Source organism: Penicillium antarcticum (assembly GCF_028974205.1).
Source record: "Penicillium antarcticum strain IBT 31339 chromosome Unknown utg000009l_segment0_segment0, whole genome shotgun sequence".
Taxonomy (NCBI): Eukaryota; Fungi; Ascomycota; class Eurotiomycetes; order Eurotiales; family Aspergillaceae; genus Penicillium; species Penicillium antarcticum.
In genome coordinates, this window is record NW_026695307.1 from 2,799,291 (window position 1) to 2,818,853 (window position 19,563).

The 19,563-nt window shown below is 51.1% G+C and overlaps 10 protein-coding genes across 10 annotated transcripts; 4 read left to right on the forward strand and 6 right to left on the reverse strand.

Moving 5' to 3' along the window:
* Window positions 1-137: 137 nt before the first annotated feature.
* Window positions 138-1,217, forward strand: N7508_009416 (uncharacterized protein; the record flags this gene model as incomplete). The annotated part of the gene is made up of 1 exon (XM_058467479.1): window positions 138-1,217. One exon carries the CDS (start codon window positions 138-140, stop codon window positions 1,215-1,217), a length of 1,080 nt encoding a protein of 359 aa, XP_058315325.1.
* Window positions 1,218-2,436: 1,219 nt separating this feature from the next.
* N7508_009417 (uncharacterized protein) lies at window positions 2,437-3,357 on the reverse strand (the record flags this gene model as incomplete). Its single annotated transcript, XM_058467480.1, has 1 exon — window positions 2,437-3,357. The coding sequence occupies one exon, from the start codon at window positions 3,355-3,357 to the stop codon at window positions 2,437-2,439; it is 921 nt and encodes a 306-aa protein (XP_058315326.1).
* Window positions 3,358-3,930: 573 nt separating this feature from the next.
* Window positions 3,931-5,366, reverse strand: N7508_009418 (putative mitochondrial ADP,ATP carrier protein (Ant); the record flags this gene model as incomplete). The annotated part of the gene is made up of 5 exons (XM_058467481.1): window positions 3,931-4,479; window positions 4,533-4,778; window positions 4,985-5,061; window positions 5,148-5,169; window positions 5,316-5,366. 5 exons carry the CDS (start codon window positions 5,364-5,366, stop codon window positions 3,931-3,933), a joined length of 945 nt encoding a protein of 314 aa, XP_058315327.1.
* Window positions 5,367-6,814: 1,448 nt separating this feature from the next.
* N7508_009419 (KRI1 family protein) lies at window positions 6,815-8,675 on the reverse strand (the record flags this gene model as incomplete). Its single annotated transcript, XM_058467482.1, has 2 exons — window positions 6,815-8,442; window positions 8,498-8,675. 2 exons carry the CDS (start codon window positions 8,673-8,675, stop codon window positions 6,815-6,817), a joined length of 1,806 nt encoding a protein of 601 aa, XP_058315328.1.
* Window positions 8,676-9,005: 330 nt separating this feature from the next.
* On the forward strand, window positions 9,006-13,440 carry N7508_009420 (uncharacterized protein; the record flags this gene model as incomplete). The annotated part of the gene is made up of 6 exons (XM_058467483.1): window positions 9,006-9,061; window positions 9,116-9,479; window positions 9,534-11,997; window positions 12,050-12,136; window positions 12,187-12,408; window positions 12,458-13,440. The coding sequence occupies 6 exons, from the start codon at window positions 9,006-9,008 to the stop codon at window positions 13,438-13,440; spliced, it is 4,176 nt and encodes a 1,391-aa protein (XP_058315329.1).
* A 316-nt stretch (window positions 13,441-13,756) lies between these two features.
* N7508_009421 (uncharacterized protein) lies at window positions 13,757-14,392 on the reverse strand (the record flags this gene model as incomplete). The annotated part of the gene is made up of 1 exon (XM_058467484.1): window positions 13,757-14,392. One exon carries the CDS (start codon window positions 14,390-14,392, stop codon window positions 13,757-13,759), a length of 636 nt encoding a protein of 211 aa, XP_058315330.1.
* A 334-nt stretch (window positions 14,393-14,726) lies between these two features.
* Window positions 14,727-16,073, forward strand: N7508_009422 (UDP-galactose transporter HUT1; the record flags this gene model as incomplete). Its single annotated transcript, XM_058467485.1, has 2 exons — window positions 14,727-14,950; window positions 15,002-16,073. The coding sequence occupies 2 exons, from the start codon at window positions 14,727-14,729 to the stop codon at window positions 16,071-16,073; spliced, it is 1,296 nt and encodes a 431-aa protein (XP_058315331.1).
* Window positions 16,074-16,280: 207 nt separating this feature from the next.
* N7508_009423 (peptidylprolyl isomerase) lies at window positions 16,281-16,956 on the reverse strand (the record flags this gene model as incomplete). The annotated part of the gene is made up of 3 exons (XM_058467486.1): window positions 16,281-16,435; window positions 16,584-16,686; window positions 16,831-16,956. The coding sequence occupies 3 exons, from the start codon at window positions 16,954-16,956 to the stop codon at window positions 16,281-16,283; spliced, it is 384 nt and encodes a 127-aa protein (XP_058315332.1).
* Window positions 16,957-17,059: 103 nt separating this feature from the next.
* Window positions 17,060-18,019, forward strand: N7508_009424 (uncharacterized protein; the record flags this gene model as incomplete). The annotated part of the gene is made up of 2 exons (XM_058467487.1): window positions 17,060-17,230; window positions 17,390-18,019. The coding sequence occupies 2 exons, from the start codon at window positions 17,060-17,062 to the stop codon at window positions 18,017-18,019; spliced, it is 801 nt and encodes a 266-aa protein (XP_058315333.1).
* A 48-nt stretch (window positions 18,020-18,067) lies between these two features.
* N7508_009425 (putative 3-oxo-5-alpha-steroid 4-dehydrogenase) lies at window positions 18,068-19,176 on the reverse strand (the record flags this gene model as incomplete). Its single annotated transcript, XM_058467488.1, has 3 exons — window positions 18,068-18,468; window positions 18,535-19,012; window positions 19,078-19,176. The coding sequence occupies 3 exons, from the start codon at window positions 19,174-19,176 to the stop codon at window positions 18,068-18,070; spliced, it is 978 nt and encodes a 325-aa protein (XP_058315334.1).
* Between the last annotated feature and the right edge of the window lie 387 nt (window positions 19,177-19,563).

Genomic DNA, 19,563 nt, shown 5'->3' on the forward strand with positions numbered 1-19,563 from the left:
TACAGACATCTTTGTCTGTTGCCACCCGATCGTTCCTTCCCGTGGTACCGCTTCGTCGCGTCTCTTTGGCAGGTCTTCTGACTCATATACCTCCGTGTTGCGCTTAGGACTTTCTCCTTTCACAATCTCTCTCCATCATGGCTCCTCAAACCTCCAGTATTGCAATGGCTCTTGCGGGCAAGACAGCTTCAGTTGATATTCCGCGTCGTGCTGGCCTCGATGGCGGCCGCGTGCCTCCCCGAGGGCAGCCTGCGATGCTGCCCACGCCACCCAACTCTATCTCACCTACCCTTCCTCCTCAAGCCTTCAAAGAACGTGTGACTCTGTCGCCTGGATCTCCCCTATCGACTGTGCCCCAGTTGGACTCCGATATCGATCTCCAGGATGTCGTTGAACACGCGAACCATTCCCCCCAGTCCGCCGAACTGGACAGCGCGGGCGCCATCACCCCAGCGATGCTCGCTAAATACCACCTCCCCGAGATCCTCTTGCAGCAAGGGCCCCTGGCCATTCGCCACGTGATGGGTCATCTGACAACGTCGGTGCCGGGTTTCTCGCGCATTCCTCCAGCCAAGGCGCGCCGCCTGGTTGTCGCCGCGTTAGAAGGTCGTGGAAATGGAGGAGAGGCTGGTGGTCTGGACGGCGACGTGGTATTCGAGAAGATTGGCTGGGGCCGCTGGGACGCGCGCCGTCGCGGCGAGCCTGCGCGTGAGCGCGATATGAACGCGTCGTCGTCCCCTCCCTCCAGTGTGGCCGACTCTTTCCAGCAGCGCGGTCTGCAAATCCAAAGCCAGTCTGGCTGGCAGGTTCGGCACCCATACCGGATGAGCTTCGCCGAGTCCACGGCGTTTTCGTATAATGACGATTACGGTATGCACGGCGACCTTGACATGCTCGAGCACGAAGCGGACAAGATGTCTCTGGACGGTGACGACGGCGAGTACTGTTCTTCGTCAGAGGCTCCTGATGAAATGCAAGAGAATGAGTGGGATGAAGGCGATGTCACCGACGAAGAAGACTGGGCGCAGATTGGCGCAGATGCGCTGCGCGCCCGTTCGCTCAACACCGGTGGTATGTTCAACAACTCGGCAGCGCGCGCAAAGCCTCAACCTGGGCTTTTCCCTCCATCCGGACCTGTGGCCAAATCGGCCCCCCGCACATTTGATACTCAGGAACGCGCCGCGGTGGAGGCCCTTCTCCGCCTGGGATCCATGTAACGCCCCACTCTCGATCGACGTTCTCTTTCTTGCCGTCAGAGCTGGTCTGGACTGCTCTCGATGTGCCTTTTTTTTCGCGATCCAGATACAAAGCCTCAAATTTTGGCTAGCTTGCAGTGCAACTAGCCCCGGCATCGGCGTTGGGACTTTTGTGGTCGGGTTTTCCTAAGACGGCGTTTAATTTCTCTCTTTTCTTCTATCATGCCCTGCTACGAACCACTCGTCATCCGATTCAGAGCTGCCAAACTTGTTCGAGACTGCCCTATGACAAGTCCTAATATCCCTTCTCTGTCTCATCTCATCTCTTTTCTTTTTTTTTTTTTTTTTTTTTTCTTCTTTTTTTTTTGTGATGGCTAGGCTGGCTCACAATGCTCATCCAATGTTTGCCACCTGGTTATTCTGGTATTTTGGCGTTTACCTTGCATCAGTCGTGTCGGCTACAATAGCTGCGACATCATGTCCTTCATACTTCGGACCTTTTCTAATACTTCATTTCCTTTCTTCTCGCTCTACATTTTCCATGGGTCCACATTTCTCTCGCTATCTCTCTATGGCAACTCCCCAAGCAACACAGAAAACCCATCCGGAACATGGTCCTGGTCGTCTTAACTGCACTGCACTGGCTCCACTTTTCCCTGAAACCATCTGGTTGATTGTCTCGGTCATCTTAACTGATCCAACTGAGAAGTTGTCCTGTCGTTCCCATTCATATTCATGTTCATTGTGTACATTGCAGGTTTTATTGAGTTACTTCTTGCATTGTCCTGGATTTGATTTTAACTGAATCTCTCTCTTCTCTTCTCCCTTCTTTCTTGCTCTTTTGCTTTTCGGTCGGATACAAAGGATCAGGATTGAAGATGTACATAGTCATATACCACCCTCTTTGGGTGGTGGGAACTGGAACTGGAACTCTATTCCGTGGCATTCAATTGCTTCGGTTGGGTTGATATTGATATTCTTACTATGCACCATAGCATCAATGCAATCCACTCTATACAAGATCCCAGTCTTCACGTGAAGAGTAAATAGTCATGAATAATCCAATTTATCCAAATTTCATATCCGAATATCATATCCAATATGCATGCATAATCCACAAAACCAAATCAGAATCCAAAGCCTAAAGCCAAACCCAATTGTACAGATACAGATACAGAACAACAAAAATACAATCATCACTCCAAAAGCGAAACACCCAACCCCAATCCCACTTCAAATTCTACTTCTCATCATGAGCATCATTAATCCTCTTCCAAACCTCCTTCTCAACCTCGGCCAATTTACTGCCCGCAGCCTGCATCCACCCTTTAGCAGCACTCATAAAACCAGGTTCCTCATCGGGGAAGATATCACCTGCTCCACCACCTGATCCGCTGCCACTTCCATTTCCGTACCCATATCCACTTCCAGAAGGGCTACTGTTATACTGCGGGAGACTCTGGGGACGGTGTGCCGCGGATGTCGGGTAGACGGTGTTATATGGAGCAGATGTTGAGTTTGGGATTTGTGCTTGGTTGACCTGAGGTTGGAGGGAAGAATTGTAGGCGTAGGAGTTTGCGTACGAGGGTTGAGCTCCGTGTCCTCCTGGCCCGGTATATGCTCCTGTGGGTGCTGCTGTTGCTGTTGCGGGTACTGGAGCAGCTGGAGGAACCGCCTCGCCCGCTTTTGGCGGTGGCGGGACTGGGGAGCGTGTTTGAGGTTGGGTTACTGCTGCAGCTGGAGTAGGAGGTTCTGGAACGGCGCCTGGCTGTGGCTGTGGAGGCGATGTAGACGTAGAAGTAGCAGTAAGCGATTCTGGCACCGTCTTTGTCGCAGATAAGCCGCCCGTGTGCTCGGCTGTAGCTGTAGCTGTAGCTGTTGGTAATGCTGCAGCCGCACCTGGAGCTGGAGCTGGAGCCGGGCTGGCAGTAGTATAAAGCGCTTCAGCGGAAGGCGCAGTGGCAGTTGCAGTCGTTGTAGCAGGGAGCTGAGCGGGTATGGAGGGATCTGTCTTTGAGGCTTCGGCTTCGATTGCAGTGGCGGGTTCGGGATCGGTGTTTGAAGTTGTTGCCTGTGTTTCTGTTTCTGGTGTTGCTTCTGCCGTGGTGTTTGCGTTGACGGGGGCTGAGGTGTAGGTTTTGATTCCTGGTGGGGAAGACATTTTGACTTATGGTATGGTAGATGTGTATGTGTATGGAGGAAAGGTAGGAGTAGAGGTAGAAGTACCTGGGAGCCTCAAGGGAGCTAAAACGTCATGGCTGTTTCCGTTGTGGAGCCGTTGCCGCTTTGGGGTTTGCTTACCTTTGAGGACTTTTTTTTGGAGATGGGAATAGACAATGAACTACTCTATACAGTATGCAGCGGTCTTACTTGTATGGAGTTAAACATGTACTGGCTGTTTGTGAGCCCGTGGTGGCGAGCTGAGCAAGTTTGGTGTGATAAAATACATGCAGTCCAAACATGGATGAGGCAACGTGTCGTCTACAATTTTTACGTTTTACCATGTTGATGAAAAGTGAAGAAAGAAAAAGAGTTTGCAGGCAGTAAAGTACATTGGGTACAAATAAGGGAAGAATCACACCATTCTATGCTTCAAGATCCCCCCGACCCATTTCTTGACGCATCTATCTTTTCATCCCACATCCTCGACTTCCACGCCTAGTGGTTACACCAGGCATGTTTGCATCCCCAGTATAACTACAATGGCACACCATTCACATTTTCAGTGAATAGCTTAGAACTTCTTACCGAGGAGGAGGAGCTGGGCCTTGTCGTAGATGGACAGGACACCGGCACCGGCAACACCACGGAGGATGTTAGCACCGGCACCCTTGAAGAGAGACTTGACACCCTCCTTGGCGACGATCTGGCGGGCAGCATCCATGGAGGACTTGTACTTGACGGCCTCACCGGAAGTCATCATCATGCGGCGACGGACGGTGTCAAGGGGGTAAGAGGCAACACCGGCACCGGTGGTGACGGTCCAGCCGAGCAGGAAGGAAGCGAGGAAGGAGCCCTCAAGAGGACCAACGAGGAGAACGGGCTTGATGGAGTCGTACATTCCGAAGTAGAGACCACGGTAGACAACAATTCCGAGAACGGAGGGACCGAAACCACGGTAGAGACCGGCAATACCGTCGGAGGCGAGGGTCTTGCGGTAGACATCCACGAGACCGTTGAACTGGCGGTCACCGGTACCCTTAGCGGACTTGGCGTCGTTGGCAAGACGGGTACGGGCGTAGTCCAGAGAGTAGACGAAGAGGAGAGAAGTGGCACCAGCAGCCTAGTGTTTGTTAGTGTGACTCGCAGCAGAGATTTTCAGGGGAGGGTACATACACCACCGGAGGCAAGGTTACCCATCATCCACTTGGTGTATCCATCACGCTCCTTCTTGTAGGAGAACATGGACTTGTAGGTGTCGCGGAAAGCGAAGTTAAGAGCCTGGGTAGGGAAGTAACGGATGACGTTGGCGGTGTTACCACGCCAGAGAGAGACGACACCCTCAGCGGCGGCGGTACGCTTGAAGCAGTCACCGATACCGTTGTACTTGCGGTCGAGACGACCGGCCTTGAGCATCTCATCCTGTAGAGCAATCTGGTTAGATACTGTGTTGTTGAAGATGTAGCCACCGATCGGCAGGCGCTAGAGGAAAAAATTTTCACAGGCGGCGTTCGATATCGAATTGCTGCCCATGTCCAATTCCGTGATTCACAATTGTTTGAGATTGTGATTCAGATTGTATTTCTTCTCTGGTCCTTTCAATCGGTGCTTGGTGAGTGGTGACCAACCTGGTTCTGGATCAGGAGCTTGATACGCTCGATGGGAGCAGCAGCGGTCTTGGAGACAGCGGCGGAAACACCACCCACTGTGATGTAGTTAGTATTTGGTTTCTGGTCTTGTTATGTTTTCTGACTGGATTTTCCCAGTGAGAAATGAAGGCGAAAAACATACTCAGGAAGTCGACAACGAAGCCCTGTTGCATTTGTTAGTATGATTAATGCGGTGGCTGCACATTCACTTAGAATGTGTTTGATGATGGAATCGCGATGCATCCATGTTGATGGAGATGCTTTGCAGCCCCATCTCCATGAACTCACGCGTATCCCTGGGAAGACTTACGGGCATGCCGAAGACCGACTTCTCGGCCTGGTTAACCTCACCGGAACCCATTGTGAATGTTGTGCAAAGAAAACGGGATGCAAGAAAAAAGAGAGGAGATGGTTGTCAAGAAGAAAGAGACACCAGGGATGAGAAGGAAGAAAAGGAAGAGAAGGCGGGAAGGGGGTCAGGAAAAAAAATACCAGACACGGGACCCAGCCACTAGTGCCCAATCAAGAAGAGCCAAGGGGGAAAATACCGAAATTACCGTGTATTGAATCGCCTCTCGCCGACTTCTCCCGATCCACTGAAAATTCTGCATTCGGCCAGTTTACTTTGTTCTCAAGCATAACTTGGTTATCTGGTGCTAGTTTCTGTTATTGTGTCTATGAATGCCTATACCGACTCTCTATTCATAGCTACACCCGCAGCACAATACTTTTGTAATATAAAATTGCCAAATATCCGTAGTCCCGAGCAACGGTCCAAGCGTATAATTCTATACGGCGTAAATTTCCCCCGTCCAATGCCGCGCCTCCACTCCCCGGGACCTCCTTTGTGCTGGCCGAGCTTCCGATGATATCGGGCTTGCCACCGTGTATAGGGGCCCGGGCAGATATACTCGATATGGTTAATGTGCAGTTGAGCTGGTGCACTGGAAGAGATTTACTTGTAGATTTACATTGGCCTTTTGTTCTGACCTACTGTACCGTATGCTTGCCGAGCTACTCCTACAGCTTCACCTCGAACATGCCCACCTTAGATCAGTCACTATCTCCAACTACTATTACAGTAGTCCGGCTACAGAGTACATCAAATTTGGCCCGAGCCTCTTCCCTGCCGTAGTAACCTACACGCCTCTGCATATTGCAGCATGTGAGGGATACCAAGATTTATATGAGACATTTTCCAATGCATCCCATGTCGCAGGTACAAGCTTTACAGTGACAAACCTACGCATGGCCAATGTACCCAGGTACATACGGTGTAGCACAAATGCCAGGTACCCGCCTATAATACGGCGTATCCACTTTCCTTGATTCTCGACTCTTTTGCGAGCTGCTCCATAGGTGATGGGTAATGAGGAAACGGAGCTTCATCGGCTTGGGGTAATCAAAACAATGAACCTCTGGGTTCTTTTGCCCCAGCAACGCTAGCATGGTGGGCCCGGTCGCATGGAGGGTTGCCACTTTGGGTTGTTATTTGTACAGAGATTTCGACGTGCATAGGGGGTTGTAGAGGGGATTTCGGGTGCTGGGTTGGTTTTGCATGGTGAGGGCTGTGGATAATGTGATATGGAAGTTATTAATTATTAGTTGGAGTTGTTATGGTTTCGGTGTGTTGGAATGCGAGGTCTGGTATATATATTCGGTGAATAAACAGCACAGCTTCAAGGGTTCGGCTTTCTAACTTTCTGTTGGATGAATATTCTACGATTAAACACACAGTTGATGTATATATAAAAAAAAAAGCTTATTCTGGTCATAATCGAACTATAGATAATGGTAGATACAACACACTTAGTGCTTCTTCGACCTTTTTCTCTTCTTCCTTGTGCCATCACCCTCTCTGATATCAACCTTTTCCTCACCAGTCTGCTCAGGCTGACTAGGCATAACGTCACCACCAAATTTGAACTCAGGACCATCCTCATTTCCAAAGGTGTCCTTGCGCCACTCGCGAAGACGCGCCTTCTTGCCCAGCTTCTTCTGGTCCCGGCGCTTCTGCTCTTCTTCGCGGAAGGAGGCCAGCTTCTTCAGACCTGCGAACTTGTTGAGCTGTGTGTCATCCGCCATGAGAATATCCCGGGCTGTCAGGCCGAAGCTCTGAGGCGAGGTCTCGCGGTAGCGGAACTTGGTGGCGTTCTTCTTGGTGGCACCTGGGAGTAGAGTAATATCGAGATCGAGGTTGCGGTCGACAGCCTCCTCAATGCGCATACGGTCCTTGCGGGCTTCGCGCTTCTGTTCACGCTTGGCCTCGGCCTTGCTCTTCTTCTTGGATCCCGTGGCTTCGTCGTCTTCTTCCTCGGCCTCGGAGTCCTCGACTGTGGGCTCTGCCTCGCCGTCTTCGTAGTCAGGGATGAGATCGTTGATGTCAATGTCGTCGTCCCATGTAGGCTTCTTGGGCTTGTGCTTCTTGCCTTCTTCATTGTCACCCTCTGCCTCATCGTAGTATTCCTCGCCGAATCGTTTTTGCATCTCCTGCTCCCAGTTGGAATCGTCGAAGGCGCCGTCCAAGAAGCGAGACCAGTCATCATCGGTGAATTGGGAGGCACGGAAACCGGCAACTTCCTTGATCTGCTCGACCTTCTTCTGGAGCTCCTCAGTCTTCAACTTGCGAAGACGGTTCTTCTCTGTGTCGCGCAGCTTCTTTTCATCCTCCTTTTGTTGGCGCTCGGCATCACGGATCTTCTTGCGAGAACTCTTCTCCTCTCGGCGGACAGATTGCTTGTTGGTGAGATCACGAGAGTGGGTAACGATAACCTCGTTCATCTTATTGGGGTCCTCGAAACGGAAGTTGTATGCCTCCTCCAAGGCATCTGCGCGCTCGACATCGTCATCGTCATCGGAGTCGAATGGGTGGAGCTCTGGCTTATCGGCAGGAATCCAGGCGCGCGCGGAGAGGAAGTTGGACAGGAAAGTCTCGGGGTCCTTGTCTGCATTTTCGATATCGAGCTTGATCTCAGCCTTGGGCAATGATGTGTCCTGACCAGGCTTCCGGACCAGGAACTCATCGGCATCTTCCATCTCTTCATCCGACTCGGCCGCTCCGTGCATCTCCTTGACAAGGTCATTCTTCAAGTCGGCCTGCTCTTGCGCATAGGTTCTAGGAGCCTTCTCCTCCTCCGCCGGGTCAACGCCCTTCAAGAGGTTCTCGGTGTGGTATTGGCGCAGGTTCATGGACTTCTCCTTAGGTCCCTTTGCGGCGTTGTCTGCATTGGGGTCGTACTTGGTGTAGAAGGTGACATCCTTATCGTAGACACGGGGGTCCTTGGAGCGGATAGCGTTCAGAGTCGCGGAGATCTCAGCATCCAGGGCCTCTGTGGCGAGCTCGGCATCGTCATCCTCTTCTTCGGAAGTGGAATCGTCGGAGTCTTCATCGCCTGGGCGCCTTCCAAGGCTGGAGGACTTGCCGTACTTGGATTCCACTATTTCAAACTTCATTAACATGTGTCGTTCAGTGGAAAGTTTCAGAAAACATACATCTCGCAACTTCCTCTCTTTTCTTGTTGTGTTCGAATCGACGAGCATAGTCCTCGTTGATCTTGAACCCAGCGTCTGGCGACCGCTTGCCAAGGAGAACCCCGCCAGCCTCATCACCAGAGTCACTGTCGCTGTCATGCTCCATGAGCTTCCGCATCTTCTTAGAAGGAGGCTCCATTGTTAAGTATGTGCTTGAAGATCGACCTGGTGAAATCCCCGATTGGCAGAAAGGAAAAAATCTCACACCGCCCTTGGGAACTGCAACGCCAGGCACCAAGGCACCAATGGGAATCACTGACGTAGCCAATTAGATCATCTCATCCCGGGAGGCTCAGGGCTGAGCATCTGCACAGTTGAAAGCCCCGGATTCTTGAAGGCACGTGGGATCAACCGGCTTTAAACTGATTCTTGTCTTCTATTGCTGTCTGGCTTCGAGTGGAGGCCCGCACACACCCCTGTTTTGGCCCATTTTGCTCGCGTCGAGTGTATGACTGGAGACATACACTAGATGTCGACTCAAGCACATACCCCCTTACCCCAGGTTGGGAAGCTTGTGAGCGTGGTGTGAGTATTGCAAAAACGCTCTTTGACCTCATGCTAATGTTTGTTCAATCCCAGCCCGGTCGGCCTTAAAGAAGCTGCCCTCGACTCGCCCACCTTCCGTGCCACCACCCTCCATTTTTGCGATCAGGTCGAATTCATAGAGAAATGGCTGGATGGATATGCAAAAGCTGCGACAAAGCTGTCTTCCGAGCTGACGGCTCTGGAGAGTGTGGTGAGCAGCTTTCTGTCCTACTCAACCAGCCCCCTCAGTGTCTCTGAAGCGGTTGTCGATCATGATTACACACTATTGGCTATGAAGAGGACTGGAGAGGGAACTAGAGATCTCTGGAGCGGATTGGTGTCATCGACCAAAAAGATGGAGGGGCTGATTGCTGAACCGATCCGCGAGTTCATCCATGAGGATCTGCGGCAATTTAAGGTACGCTGGACCCTGGACTAGTTTGTTTACGAACAGCATCTGACATTATTACAGGAAATTCGTCGCAATCTCGAACAAACCCAGAAACAGTACGACTACCTACAAGCCAAATATGCCTCCCAGTCCAAGTCGAAAGAAGCCTCGGCTTTGAGAGAGGAAGCATTTCAGCTTCATGAAGCCCACAAGGCCTACCTCAGAGCATCCATGGACTTTGCCGTACAGTCTCCCCAGATGCGAAATGCGCTAGATCGCCTTTTGGTTAAGGTCTCTTTCGACCAATGGCGGGAAATTCGGGGATTCCACAACCAAAACAGCAGCACATTCTCCAAATGGTCTCATGAGATGGATCGCATTAAGGGCTGGCTTCACGAGATGGAAGGAAGCGAAAGATCATCCAAAAAAGAGCTGCTCTCTACACGGAAGTACCTTCAAGACGCTGCTGAGGCTGCAGCTCGCCCGTCTCGTGAACTGGAGGACTATAATATATCAACTGTTCCGTACCTTGGCTCTCGTCCTCTTTCGTCACTCAATGTGAAAGAGATGAGACCAGAGAAACAAGGATGGCTGTACTTGCGTACTCTGTCAGGAAAGCCTACTCGGACCGTCTGGGTCAAGCGGTGGGCTTTCCTGAAGAACGGCATTTTTGGTTGTCTGGTGCAAGGTGCTCGAACCGGTGGTGTTGAAGAAAGTGAAAGGATTGGTGTGCTACTATGTAGTATTCGTCCTGCTTTCCAAGAAGAACGTCGGTTCTGTTTCCAAGTTAAGACCAAGAACAACACAATCTTGCTGCAGGCAGACAACCAAAGAGAGCTAATAGAGTGGATTGGCGCTTTCGAAGCCGCCAAACAGAAAGCATTGGAAAATCCCGCTAGCACCGATCTCTCAGTTTCTGGGAAGGTCACTGTCCAGGACCCTGCCTTTTCCATTTCTCAACCTCCGGCTCCCGAATTCACCGCAGACACCGCCGATTCTCTCACACCCAACACCCACGATGAGGCTGCAGGTGGGGAGCGAAGCTCCACACTTCCTGTCCCGGACCGTGATGGCCATGCATTCAGAAATAGCACTGATATTGGAAGCAGAAGGCCCACTGGATTGGAACCCGAAAGTTCTGCCAGAGAGCACACTTCCAGACTCATCCAAAAGTTGGATCTTCATCGAAAATCAACCAACATTGCCCCGACACCTTCTTCCCACCTTGGCCCCGTTGGTGGAATTGCCAGTCTCATCTCTGCCAGTCACAATATTCTCCCCTACAGCACAACTGTTTCATTCAATGGGAATGACGATGCCAACAGAGGCCGCAGTTTGAGCAATGTGGAAGGACCTGGCGAGAGCCTTGCACCCACCACTCTTGCCAATCCTCCAGCTCCTACCAGTATGAGTAAGGCTGCTGTGGTCGTGAGCAATGAAAGAGGAATTGGAGTTGGTCTATCTGACAGCACCGGTGGAATGCCTAGTGGTATGATGGCGAACCTGTGGGGTAGCTCCAATTGGAGCTTTGTGAATAAGTTCCAAATGGAACAGCGTGCACACGATGATGCCCACGAAGGGCGACCATCTTCCACAATCAGCGACGGCTCAGTGCGTACTGTTGCTGCACAGCCTGATCAACCGGGCGATACAGCAAACAAGTCGACATCCGTACCCCGTCACAGACAGACCGTAAGTCTTGATGGCGAGGAAACCAAACAGCTTCAGCGAGCAGTACTGGGCACCGAGCACGAGTATCCTAGCTATTATCCTCCCCGATTAAGGATTCAAGATGCTCAATTCCGGTTGCTATTCCCTGATGTCAAGAGAGAAGAAGCTTTGGTGTTGGTCTTCAGGGCCACCTGGAGTCCAAACGACCAGCAAGAGTTCCCCGGACGAGCATATGTCACAACCCGAAATATTTACTTCTACAGCCATCACTTTGGATTGGTGTTGACGACCGGAGTTTCTCTGGAGAGCATCAAAGAAGTTACAGCGGCATCTGGACGAGACTGTGACTTCCTTTTCCTTCATATTATCCCTGCAGTCGGTAGTGACACCCCTGGTCGGGTCACCATCAAAACCTTCCTTGAACCTCTTAGACTTCTACAGAAACGTCTGAACTTCTTGATCCAAGGATCTATTGCCGTCGAGCAATTGTCTTTGGAGGAATTAATCAAAGCCCTGATCAAGATGGACACGGGCTCTCCGACCCGGTCATCTAGCGCAGATAGCTGGGAGGATCTATCGTCCGGACTTGCTGACATCAAATCAGATGGAGGCAAACGTGCTGCCACGGGCCCTGTAAGAGATATCCGAGCCCCCATCTACGTCGAAAAAGATCTAGAGCTGGACGGAAGCAGGGGCCGGAGGGATATCGCCAAGTTCAGGCTTCCAACCCAGCCTGTGGAGTATGTCCCGCAAGGTGACCTGGTTCTGGTGACTGAAAAGGTCCTTGAAATCAGTCCAAAAGCCCTGTTCCATATTCTATTTGGCGACAAGAGCGCTGTGTGGCAGCTATTGCTCCACGAGAGACAAGCCCGAGGTAAGCCCGTTCCCAACCTTCGTTCAAGATTAACGTTACTGACACCTCGAAGAAATTAAACAAGGTCCCTGGACGAGTACAGAGTCCAACCACCTGCGCCGTGACTTCCACTACAACATTGGCGAGACGGATGTCCTTGGTAGGCCTGATAGTCGACTTGATTATTGAGCTGTGACTAACCTTGCGTAGGCAATACCCATGATAATGCCATTTCGGACTATCAGATCATTGACGTCCTCAACGAGCATCTATGCTATGTGATCACAGACAAGAAAACGCCATGGCATCTTCCCTTCAGGCGATCGTTCAGGTTGGTCAGTAAGGTTGTCATTACATTCCAGGGCAAGTCGAAGAGCAAGCTTGCTATTTACACCAAGGTTGAGTGGCTTTGGTCACCTTACGGCCTCAAAAGTGAGTTAACCCCGTCATGGAAGGGACTACCTCAACTAACACACCACAGATGTGATCGATAAGAAGGCCAGTAGCGATCTGGAACAAGACGCCTTGGATCTCGTGGATCTGGTTAGTGACCAAGTCCGCCGGCTTGGTGCACACAGTCGGACCAAAAAGGCCATCACAATCTTCGGCCATGTTGGACGCCAGAGCAATATTTCCCACTTCAACGGTGCTGGTGTCACCTTGAAGTTGGAACCTCGCAAACCCCGAGTCCAACGAAGCATGCACGAGCTCCTATTTGAAACATCCGTCTCTTTCATGGAAACCACCATCTCCTTCCTGATGATGTGGGCCTTCGGTGTCGTTCGCTGGTCCTGGAAGACTGTGAGTGCACACAAGATTATCTTGGTTCTTTTAGCCATAAGTGCAGTCATGAACGGATACCACTCCTCTCGAGATGGCTGGGACTGGTGGCACGAAAGACACGCAGGGAAGTTCATGGCCCGGCTTGGTGTTCAACCAAACCTCGTCATGAGCAAGGCTATCTACATGCGGGATATCGACGACGCAGTCGCGAACACCACAATCTGGCCCACTAGTGGCAACGCCAGTGACTGCTATGCCACCTTCCATGACCAGACAATGCGGTATGCAGAGATGCCTTTGTCACTCAGCACATCAGGACCCCGGGACGCCTTGACCAGGAGCGCAATTAAACGTTTCCAGCAAACCCGCGAGCGCCTCGGAATGTACCGTCACAACCTCCTCGTCGCCCTCCGAGTTATTAACAGCATCGAGAAAGAAGTCATTCAGACCGAGTGGGAGCGCTGGCTCCGCGAAGAGACCCGCCGTTGTCGCCAGGTTGAGGTGCTCCTTGGCGGCGAGTCTACCCAAGGCGAAGGCTCGCAGGCCCGACTGGCTCAAGCCGAGCGTGTCTTCGCCGACAATGCAGAAAACGTGAAGCAGTGGTATGAGGAGTATTGCCCGAGTTGTCGATTGGAGCAAGAAAAAGTTACCGCCAATGGCCGTGGTGATCTAATCCCTTGAGTTTCCACAGCTGTTTCTTCCCGCCTTGATACTTGATACTTGATACTTGACACTTGACACTTGATACCTGTACAGCCATTTAGCTTTAGCATTTGTTGCATTTTGCTCTTTGTCTATCACTATACCCGGTGGTTCTTACTTTTGGACGGAAAATCTGTTGTACATACTTTCGGCGCAGACCTGGCAGCCCTACTGCATCTTAATGCCATCACTTTTCGGTGAACCTTCTATGCTCATCAACTCATAAGGGAATAACCTAGAATGCAATACTATACAAATACACATACCCATACCCACACCCCCTCAAAACAATATCCTAATTTTGCCTCGGCTTAACCTCACCCTCCTGCACAACATAATAAGCAACAGTCCCATCCCCACCCATGCCCCGATCAACCATAGCAAGCAACAACCGTTCAGACCCCCATTCCTTACTCTCCCGCACAGCCTCTCGCTTCTCATAATACCGCGCCAGTTTCCTACTCATCTCATCATCCTCAGTCCCCTTCTCCCCACGCCCATACTCAACTAATCCCCCAGCAACGCCAGGCAACTCATCAAAAACAGCAGCCATGGCCCCTAAGCTCCACGCCTGCCCGTGCGCAGTGGGTATCACGAACATCCGCTCGGGCCGTAGATCATCTTCCCGGATTCCGTTTTCTAACATCCATAATTGTTCGTCTGGGTGTGTGTAGACTCTGTGTGGGGGGATTCCCGATACTAGTGTTATAGTTTGTGATTGGGATTGGAATTGAGGTTGGATTTTCGTTGAGGATGGTGGCGGTGTTGCGATTGAGTGTGTCAAGAGGGAGGTCCAGAGGTGTTGGTGTTGGAGGTTGTGGAGGACTTGGGTTGAGGTTGCGCTTTCGGCGGATTGGGGTGTTGCGCTTGAGGTGAGTGCACTGAGCGCTGAGGGCTCCGGGCGTTTTGTGGTAGGTTGTGTGTTTGCCATGTTGTGGTTTTTGAGGTTCGGGGTGGATGCAGATTGAGCTTGCGCGAGCTTTGCGATTTGCGGAAATTGCGTGGCTGGCCGTCGCCTGATGATGATAAACCTTCGCTACTGCTTTGCGTGATGGATATGTAGGTAGTTGAGATCGAATTGGCTTGAGAGACAGGATTGGTGGAATGAGGTCGTTGCGAGTTCTTCACAGGGCAAAATTATGTGGGGCGGAGATCATCGATAAGAAGAACACATGGCTTCATTGTTGTTTTGTTTCAGAACTTGACACCTTTGACATTCCTGTTCTCAGCTCATCCTGCATTGTACAATTTCCTTTATACTCAACATGGGACGACAGAAGCAAACAGCGCCGCTTCAGCGCACCCCTTCCTCGAACCTCATGCACCTCCCAAATGATTCCAACGTGTCACGGAAGTCAGGAAACACAGACAAGCCCTCTGTCACCAATGGAAGCGTGTCCGAGAAAGCATCGGCAGCACTGGAGACAGTGGCCGACAGCCCTGGGTTGATGCAGCTTGTGATCTGCGTCCTCGGAATCTATGCAGCCTTGTAAGTACCCCGTCTTATCTCAGCAGGAACGCGCAACTAACAGACACATAGCCTGTCATGGGGAGTCTTACAAGAGGCGATCACAACAACAAGCTACCCAATCCGCCCAGCAACAGCCACAGACCCAGAGCCCCCAACAGAACGCTTCACCTACTCGCTGGTGCTGAACACCATCCAATCCTCCTTCGCAGCAATCACCGGCTTTATATACCTCCTGATCTCAACACCAAAGGGCCAAAGTATCCCGTCAATATTCCCTACGCGCCGAATCCTCTTCCCCCTTCTCCTAGTCAGCATCTCTTCCTCGCTCGCCTCGCCCTTCGGTTACGCAAGCCTCCAGCACATCGACTACCTTACCTTCATCCTCGCCAAATCATGCAAGCTCCTCCCAGTCATGGTCCTGCACCTGACCATCTTCCGGAAGAAATACCCCCTGTACAAGTACGGCGTTGTCCTAATGGTTACGCTGGGCGTTGCGACATTCAGTCTGCATCACCCAGGCACAAGCAAGAAAGTCGCCGCAGCCGCTGCGAAGCAATCCGGGTCCTCGGGCTGGGGTATCTTCCTCTTGTCCATTAACCTCCTGCTAGATGGTCTGACCAACACCACGCAAGACCATGTCTTCTCCTCGCCGAAGCTGTACACGCGCTTTACTGGGCCCCAGATGATGGTTGCCCAGAATGTGCTCTCAACTGTGCTGACGGCCGTGTACCTCCTGGTTATGCCGCATCTCTCGCAGGGTGGTATATTGCACAACCTGCTACCTCTACCTATTCCTCCGTCTAATGAGGCGGAGCTGTTTGGCGCTGTTTCTTTCCTGACCCGTCACCCCGAGGCGCTGAAACATGTTCTCGGATTCGCGGCGTGTGGTGCTGTTGGCCAGCTGTTTATCTTCTATACTTTGTCGCGGTTCTCTTCGCTTTTGCTTGTCACTGTTACTGTTACCCGTAAGATGTTGACTATGCTGCTTAGCGTGTTCTGGTTTGGCCATTCTCTATCTGGTGGTCAGTGGTTGGGCATTGGCCTCGTCTTTGGTGGTATTGGTGCCGAAGCTGTCGTGCAGAGATCAGAGAAGAAGGCCAAGGAGCAATCAAAGCTTGAGGCTGCGAAGAAGGAATTGTAAGCTTCTCCATGGATTTTGGGGATATATATCATACTCCAGGAGCACATGGATCTGTAATAACAATTACAATGTGAAGTATCTCAATAAACCACTAAATAATCTCTCTCTCTAGCATATCATACATCGCAAGTAAATATCGATGTGTTCGTCATGCATTGCGATTGATATCAGCCATATTCAACTCAAGTAAAGGCACACTCCATCGGCTCACTTCCGCCCCTCAACCATAATAATGTGATAGCCATGCCCAGTCTTAACTTCAGCGTACTTAGGGTTCCCAGTAGAACTAGCCTCAAGCTCAAAGGCAACATTCTCAAACGCAGGGTCCAAAGCACCCCGGGTCTTCCACCCCAGCGAGCCACCTACAAGGAAGGAGTCAGCTATGTTAGGTCCGTGCATAGATGGGATGTATAGGAGGGAAGGGGTATGATATGGAACAAGGAATCCTGGATCGGATCCCCCGTTGACTTCCAAAGAAAGAAAGAGAAGGAGCAGAGGGATGAAACGAACCCTGTCTAGCCTTGTCTTCTGAGAATTCACGGGCGACTTCGTCGAATTTAGTGCCATTGCGGAGCTTTTCAAGGGCTTCTTCTTTCTTGGCGTGTTTCTCGCACTGGATTTGATATTGTCAGTGCTGTATCATTTCAGGCTGCTTGAGAGGACAAGTTCCATCCACTCCAGATCCAGGCCAGACCAAAGGAGACAAAATATTCAAAAGCACCACGTAATAGCAGACAAGGGCAAATAATGAACATACAAGAATATGGCGCACATTGATCGACTGCGCACCCTTCACAGCACCCTTCCCACCCTTGCCTTTATCATCGGCAGCAGCATCCTTGCCCTTGCCCTTGCCAGCCTTGGCGTTGTTTTTAGGAGCCATGGTGGAATATGAGATTAGGTATGAGCTATGTTAGAAGCTATGGAATGTATTCTTTTCTGAGAGATGTGGGGTGTTGGTGGCCTGAGGTTCCAAGGCAGAAAACATGGGTGACGTGCCTTCTGCATCTACATCTACACTCTACACTCTTCAAGACTTCGAGCTTTGCGCCATGGCGGTTGATCTTGAGACTGTGCATGTTGAAGCTTTACCAGAGGGGGCCTTTTACATTTCAGATTTCGTTACGGAGGATGAGGAGGATTGGTTGGTTAACAAGGTATGTCGTTGTCTTTTTTTTGTTGTACACATCTCTTAGTACATGTCATGTTAAACACCCGGCAGACATGTATACTTGCCATTGCCATTGTCATTGATGAAATGATTTCCTTCTTTCTCATCGGGTTTCTGTTTCTATCATACTCACAGAAACGAACAGGTCCTCTCAGCACCCCAACCACGCTGGACCCAACTGTCGCATCGCCGACTGCAGACGTGGCCATCACCATTAACGAATAATAACACACTTATCGCATTTCCATTACCTTTATGGCTGGAATCAATCATCATACCTCGATTGAAAGATCTAGGTGTTTTCAAAGATTCACCTCATCAAGCACCAAACCATGTCCTAGTCAACGAATACAAACCCGGACAGGGAATCATGCCACACGAAGATGGGGCAGCATACTACCCGCTCGTTGCAACTGTCAGTCTCGGTGCACCAATTGTTTTTGATATTTATGAGAAGCACGGAATCGAAGGTCCTGGCACTGGAGCAGCTGAGACGATTCGAAGGCCGAAGCCCAAGTATAGGATCTTACAGGAGAGACGCAGTTTGCTTATCACAAGGGATAAATTGTACACCGATTTCCTGCATGGGATTGCTGAAGTGACGAGAGATGAAGATCTAGGTCCGGATTTTGTTTGTAACTGGAATTTATTGCGCGAGAAAGCGGTGTACCGGGGCGGTTGGTACGAGCGGCAGACGAGGATAAGTCTCACGTATCGGGACGTGCTTCATGTTACGAAGATGGGGAATGCGATGAAGTTTCTTGGTGGGAGGTGACACCGTTCCAATCTTGGAATTGAAATTTTGATGTTATGATTGTATGTACTAGTAGACCCAGGGAATCATATACCACCAATCCTTGACCGAGTCTTTACCGAACTTTTGTGCATACCATTTCTTGGTATTGCGGGCCGTTAGGCCCAGGTTTACGGCGACGAAGGCCATGCAGGCGAGCATGGTTTTGTTCACTAGAGCTCCGCGTGGCGCGGCTAGGAATGAGAGCGATAGGTAGATGACGCATTCTGCTCCGTAGTGGGGGCACACGACACCGCTGAACATGGGGTGTTGGGGGAGGGTGTATTTTTCTAATGAGAAAAGGTAGTGGTGGGAGTCGTGTTGGAGACCTGATGCGACTAGGAAGAGTGGGACAAGGAAGAACGTCCGCATGCTTGGGGCGTTAGTGATCTTCAGATGGTGAATGGTCAGATCTTTGGTCAGGAGTGTCCCTGAGGAAGGGCTGTCAGTATCCTAGCCCTAGATGTCTGATAGTTATGAGAGTGAAAATAACATACCTGAACCCTCAATCCAAATCGCCACACCCGCAGCCAGATAGAATCCCAACCCCAGCACCCAATGAACCACCCACATCTGTGAAGAAGAAGGCTTTGAAAAGTTGACGCACTCCCACAGCCTGCGGGATCCCTGCATAGCCAACAAAATCCAACAGATAATAAGCTGCGTCATGGACATCGTCTGCTGTCGATGTTCCTCGTTCACCCGAGTAGCGATAGCCTGGAACACTACGCCCCGGGACAGTAATTGAGCAGCCCAGAACACAGACGAGAGCAAGGAAGCAATGTAAAATTGCGTAAAGTAGCTATGAGGCACCTGCCATGTCGCCAGATAGTCGAGGAATCCCCGCTTCGCACCCTCAGGCTGGGCAGCTGCGGCTGGTCGGCCGGACGAGCTCGAGGTCGGAGTCGATGTTGCGCGCGGCCCATAGACTAGAAATCGATCGCGCAGGGAGGCCGGGATGCTGATGGAGACGGTCTGCAGAGAGGGGCGTTAGCTTGGGGGTTCTGCAAGTGTTGGCACTATCACAGGGCGTATCGTACTGTGGCGGCGGCCAGCAGGAAGAACGCGCGTAGAGCATCCACTGCGTCCATGTCTACTGTTTTTAGGGTTGTGTCAACCCATTGTGCGATGATGGACATGTTGGTGTTGGTCTCTTCAGCTCTAGCTCTAGCTTGCCTAGCTTGTCGGTGCCATGTGATCCCGGGATTCGGGTTTTTTTGGGGTGTTTACTGTGGGGACTCCGGCCGATCATTCAGCTCAGCGCCACGGGGAGTTAATTCGGCTATCGGGAGCTGTGAGAGGTCATTGGTGTATTCTCTTATCTCTTGAAAAATGAAGTTGGAAGCTGGAAGTAAAGCATAATTGATAGAGCTATCACGTTTGATAGGACTATGTACAGCATACAGAGACAGAGACAGGATGAATGGCAATGCCTGGTGGCCTGATACGGCTGACTCAGCCAGTCCCTGTTTGCCCTGTTTGCTTGCCGGATTGGGTCACGGGGCCCGCGTCCTTTGAACGCAGAC